Source organism: Emys orbicularis, chromosome 11 (assembly GCF_028017835.1).
Source record: "Emys orbicularis isolate rEmyOrb1 chromosome 11, rEmyOrb1.hap1, whole genome shotgun sequence".
In the NCBI taxonomy this organism is placed as follows: Eukaryota; Metazoa; Chordata; order Testudines; family Emydidae; genus Emys; species Emys orbicularis.
This window is the reverse complement of record NC_088693.1, coordinates 22,577,246-22,583,245: the sequence shown is the minus strand read 5'-3', so window position 1 is coordinate 22,583,245 and position 6,000 is coordinate 22,577,246. Positions and strand designations below refer to the sequence as shown.

Below are 6,000 nucleotides of genomic sequence, written 5' to 3'. Positions count from 1 at the left end.
TTTAAACCAAAGTAAGTGTTTAAAGTCACAGTTATATAAAACAGTAACTTTCTCATGTAGACAAGCCCTGTCTACATGGGTGCAAATATATTACTCTCCTTGAAGGTCCCTCCCTTCATGCTGCTAAAGTGGTGTAAAGTGGCTGTAATATAATGAGAATTCACCACTTTGGCCTTTTGAGTGAAACAAAAGCTCAAAATGTTTGCTCCATTAGAGATTTCTCAAGCACCAACTAATGACTGTACCAAAAAAAGCAGATTTTCTTTTTAAAATGTACCTATGCATTTATTTAAACAGAATTGATGCTAATTAAAACTGCAAAATAGGTTGCAAACTTTTGGTACATTACTGAAGTAATAAGCCTAATATTTCCATTCTTTGTTATGCATCATATTGTTATAGTACAATGAGATTTTTTTATTTATTTATTGAAGTCTTCACTTGTTCCTCTTCTCAAGCCTAATGGAATGAAACTATAAACTGTTTTAGAAAAGCCCCATTAAAATGTACAGATCATAAGAACTTGTGGAGTCAAAGTCAAAGCAAAGAGGAAATATTAGCTTTAATAAAAAGTACAGTCTGTTGTAAATAACTATTCAATCACCCCCACCCCCTTTTTTTGTTGTTGTTGCAAATTGCAGTGAATATAGCCTAGTCTACTAGAAGGACAGAATTGCTCAGAAGAATAAATGCATCTTAGTCAGAAATAGATTAAAAGATACAGCTAAGTCATCAATAAGATCAGGATAGTGTAGCATTGTTTGCTGCCTGTTTTGCAGATGTAATTGCAGCTCCCAGGATTCCAATAAATCTGTGTACATCATGGAAAGAATTGTAGAGAGGAACTGGGGCAACACGAAGAGCATTTGGTTCTCGTATGTCGCACTGCAAAACAGAAAAGGAATGTTTAATAAATTAATGTCCCTTCAAATGTATTTGTCACAAGAAAAAGCTCACCTCTTCCTTGCCTTCATGCAATAACACTAACTAAAAACCAGCCCACCCTCTCTCCCTAAAGTCTGGGTACTGCAAGTTCGAGGAAGAGAGATCCTTTTGTTTGCCAGAAGCTGGGAATGAGTGACAGGGAATGATCACTTGATGATTACCTGTTCTGTTCATTCCCTTTGGGTCACCTGGCACTGTCCACTGTCGGAAGACAGGATACTGGGCTAGATGGACCTTTGGTCTGACCCAGTAGGGCCATTCTTATATTCTTATGTACATCTTTAAGGTTGAGACAATAAAGATACAATGAATAATGGCATATTACAAGAACCTAGCCGTGGGAGCAAGATTCTGGTCCATGCTGCTACCTCTTTTACACCTCTCTGGTGAAGTAAAGCGCCTCCAAGGAACATCCCCAATGCAGAAACAACATAGGCAGCCCTACACACCCTCTCCCTTCTGTGCAGCCCCTGCAATAGGGGATGTTATGGAGAGTGTCCAGAGCACTCTGAACTCTGGGTATTCTGTGCTGCAGAACTGACTTATGCCAGGATCTACATCGGCCCCTGAAGCAGCCCAGAGTTAGGGAAGCACTCATCTGGCAAAAAAGCCATCTTTGCCCCTCACCCATGGGCAACACCTTCTGCACTGTGAATCCTGAGAGGCACAGCACTGAATATGGCCCAGATTCTTGATAAAAAGTATGCACAAAGTACGTTTTATAATAAAGGTACAAATAATGTCACAAGACTTGCTGTGATTTTGAACTTAAATATTTTGCTGAATAGGATAATCTCCTAAAAATGAAACATTACTGTGTCCCAATGACAAGGCAACAGCATTATGCCCTATGCCCTCTTAAAAGCAGTAGTTCCTGGAATTCCTTGGCAGCACCAAAACACGTAAGTGTATTCTGCCTACAAGTATTGCCCTTTGGAAACGCAAGTCACCAGCAGAAATAGATCTACTATATCATTTATATGGCATTAGACTATCATCCCGCCAGCACTTCTAACCTCCAAACACATACCTTAAATACCTTAAATTCAGGCTCTGATACCTTCACTTTTTTTGACCTGTGCTCACTGGTTACCAGCATGATTGGCTTTCAGTTGCCTTGCTATCTGAACTCTAGAATATTTCTTTAAGGAGAATACTGTTTTTTACCTCTCCTATTGTATGTATTGCTAACAACAAGGTTCTGGCTTTTTGCAGATCATTAAAGGAACTGGTTTTATCTGAGAGCTCCTTACTGAGTATTATACATTTTGTAGTGTTTTTGTAGTCATGTTGGTCCCAGGGAGAGAGACAAGGTAGGTGAGGTAATATCTTTTATTGAATCAACTTCCGTTGGTAGAAGGGAAAAGCTTTTGAGCTTCACAGAGCTCTTCTTCAGATCTAGAGAAAATAACCTTTTAGGTTACTAATAAGTGTCAGTTAGAGGAAGATGATCTTGTGGTTTAAGATATGGGGTTTGGGTTCAAATTTCTGACTCAGCCACAGACTTCCTGAGTGAGCTTTGGGAAGTGACTTCACCTCTCTGTGTCAGGCTTCCCATCTGTAAAATGTTTCTGTTTCTTTCTATTTAGTTTACAAGCTCATTGGGGCAAGGATGGTCTTCTACTATGTACATAGGCAGCACCTTCCACAGTGCAGCCTTGATTAGATCTGTGTGAATTACTGATTTTTCAGATTCAGTTCTGGAGAAAAAAAATCAAAAACAAAACAAAACCTGTTTCGGGGTCAACCCAAACACATTTAAAAAAAATATTTCAATGAACTGAAAAATTGGAAAAAAATAGTTTCCATTTTAGGGAACTTGAACTGTTTGATTTTATATATATATATATGTATATATAAGCAAAGGAAATGAAGGGCAAGATTCACAGGGAGATGTAGGTGCCATTCACAAAACAAAGAGGGTGTAGTGATGCCCTGTTTATACTCACTACTTAGGGCACTAACCTGAGAGAGACTCAGGTTTAAATCCTAGCTCTAGGGCAGGGACTTGAACCCAGGCTTCCTACAGGCAAGATGAGGGCCCTAACTACGACACTATGGGCTACTTTAGGGAGGGCCTCTCTCAATCTTTCCTGTTGAAGCTATTCCATTTTGTATAAATAATTAACGCTCTTCATAGGCACATGACTAGAACCCAGGTGGTCCCCCTCTCCTCAATGAGCACCCAAGCTATAGTGTCACTTTCCCTTAGTGGCATGACCTCCTCCTCCTCTTCAGTTTTGTGAATGGTGCCTACTACCCCTTGTGAATCTAGCTCCCCAAAAAATCAAAATATTTTGGAAATATCAAAATTAACCACTTGGACATTTCTATTTCTTCAACTGAAACAATTTGCCAAAATTAGCACAAATTCATGAAATGTTTCAATTGACCCGAATCTGCATTTTTCAGCCAAAAAAAAAAAAAAAAAAAAAGGTTTCAGCCACAAAATTTCTCCCAGCATTAATGCTAGTCTCAGGTAATGATAATAAATCAATGCTGTACAGAACATAGAGAAAAAGAATGATGGTCTGGACAGCCTACAGTCTAGCAGATGATCTATAAAATGTGGGTAATAACATCCACTTATATAAATTTCTTTCAGAGCTAAAGATGAATTATGAAAATATTTTATTATTCCATTTATTCAGTACATAAATATCTGAAGGCTTTTCTGAATTAGCCACACCTCTTCAATCAACAGAATTAGCCTGGGAATCCTTCTTGTTGAGATTCCTGGCACTTTCCAAATGGGTTGGAAATAGCCTTCCTTTATAGTAGGTTAACGCTGGAACGTTTCATCTTGAGTGGGAGGAAACAGAGCAGTGATGTATAAAACCAGACTGTTTGTTTATGGTGTCTGTGGGGGGTGAGGAGGAGGGGAAATGTGAAGTGAGGGGGAAGTTATCCAAACATTTCTAAACCTGCAAAAAGAGTTTGTTCAAGTTTAGGGTGAAAAAAATCATATTCTTGTAATCTGAATATTGATAAAGCTTCTCTTTTATTATAAATAAGAAATTTATCCTCTGTAGGCCTGATCCAAAGCCCATTGAAATTAACTGGGGTCTTTCTCAGGTTTTATATGAAATTATACAGGAATAATAACAAAAATGATTAACTCAGTGCAGCAGAGTCATAAAACAAAGCATGGGAAAATCAGCAGCAGGGAAGACTGATTTACTCACAGCTATTCCTCTTTTTTCCAGTTCTTTAAATACAGATTTGATTGGACCAGAAAAAACTAGTGTGAGCTGGCATCCTCTTTCCTCAATCTGAGGTGGTGTGATTATTTTTACAAAGGGTTTCTCTGGATTTGCTTTATCCTCACTGTAGTAATGCTTTATCAGATACTCCAAGTAACCCGTTAGCAGAATGGATTTCCTTCTCAGTGCTTTCATTGTAGTTTGACCAAAGACCTACAAGGATGTAAATAATTAGAAACATAATCCATTGCTGCAGCTGAAAACAGAAACAATAAAACAGAAATCTTCCAAAGAAGGATGAGGCCATTTTTGTCCTTTTCGATAATTTTAATCATTTCAAGAGCCACAGTATTCTGGGGGCTGGATTCTTCTATCTTTAATCATGTTAAGTATTAGCTTTCTCTGTAAGTAGTGCCCCTGGAACCAAGTAGTAACATGCTACCCAGTGTAAATGAGGGTAGCAGAATTGAGCCTTAGAAAATACAAGACTATGTACTTTAAGGGCCAGATGTAAAGGGTCTCCTTATCTGCTAATGCAATAGTTCTGAGCACATTTACCTATGCACATGGGAATCTGAACACACAAATCAAGTGGCTAGTAGGGCAGGTATCTGGTTTGTGAATAAATATTGTCCATAGATACTGCAGGCTCCATAGTGCCACTACAATAAAAAATATGGGTGCTGGACCAGGACTAAGAATGAAAATAGCAGTTTCAAAAATCATGGGTCAGGCCCTGGAACATCTTGATATTGGCTTAAAAACCATGAGGTTGTTTTTTTTTAAATAATACATTTTGAGTCCATTTTACTTGCCTTCTGGTCTTTGGAGCCTTTAGGATTCATGTTTTTAAGCTTTTCTCCACAACTACGATGTTTGGAAAAAACGGTTTCTTTCTTCTTTTCTAACTTTTAAAAAAAGGCTCTTACCCGACTCCAGGAAATGGTGTTTTAAGACAAACTCCACATTCCACAAGACTCATGATAAGATTGTAATAGGTGGTGACACTACTTAACCCTGCTGCCACACTGAGGGGGACAAACAGTTTTGTCAAAATCTGTGAGGAATAAAAAGGAGGCATGTGTCTCTCACTTCCCCCACTGGCAGGGCATATGGGATGGCTGAGTTAAGGAGGACAATTGAAAATATGATTTTAAGACCAAGTTTAAAAACAAACAAACAAAAAAAACATTTTGTTTGTGCATGTTGCAGGGCCAAATGACAGAATAAACTTCCAAGTACTGATTGTCCCTGAAAACCAGGTAGTTAAATCTAAGGCCAAATTCCAAATTAATGGAGATATCCTATCTCCTAGAACTGGAAGGGACCTTGAAAGGTCATCAAGTCCAGCCCCCTACCTTCACTAGCAGGACCAAGTACTGATTTTACCCCAGATCCCTAAGTGGCCCCCTCAAGGATTGAACTCACAACCCTGGGGGGGTTAACAAGCTAATGCTCAAACCACTGAGCTATCCCTCCCAAACCCCAACATTTTAATTTATGTCATTGCCCTCTAATGATTGCAGACTCAAAAATCAGACCCTGAGGGAGAAATTTCAGAATAGTATTTAAATCATACTACATTATAATATGAAAATAAAGAGTATAAAGTGATTACAGGAAGAGATAGCCAAGAGATTCCACTTAATTTACAGCATGCTGTCTCCTCCCTGCTGAATATCCACAGGCCATTGACTCCAATACTATCATGGGCATGGAGTAACCTGGCCTAAACACAGCTGAAATGCCACATCTCCTGTATGCAGCAGTGTGCAAGATGTGGCTGGTCAGGCAGAGACCTTGCAAGGAGATACTGCTGCAGTGGAGGTGGATATAGAATGTGAAAGGGGCA

The 6,000-nt window shown here is 38.9% G+C and overlaps 1 protein-coding gene across 3 annotated transcripts in view; it reads right to left on the bottom strand.

Moving 5' to 3' along the window:
- Positions 1-620: 620 nt before the first annotated feature.
- KYNU (kynureninase) overlaps positions 621-6,000 on the bottom strand; it is a 79,241-nt gene continuing 73,861 nt past the window's right edge. For 2 of the 3 annotated variants that reach the window (XM_065413503.1, XM_065413502.1), the window contains one exon: positions 621-885. In XM_065413503.1, coding sequence (XP_065269575.1) covers positions 678-885 — 208 coding nt within the window. In that variant the 3' untranslated portion in view covers positions 621-677. Of the gene's footprint in view, positions 886-4,130; positions 4,362-6,000 lie in introns of all 3 variants that reach the window. The other variant, XM_065413504.1, reaches the window with a different exon arrangement.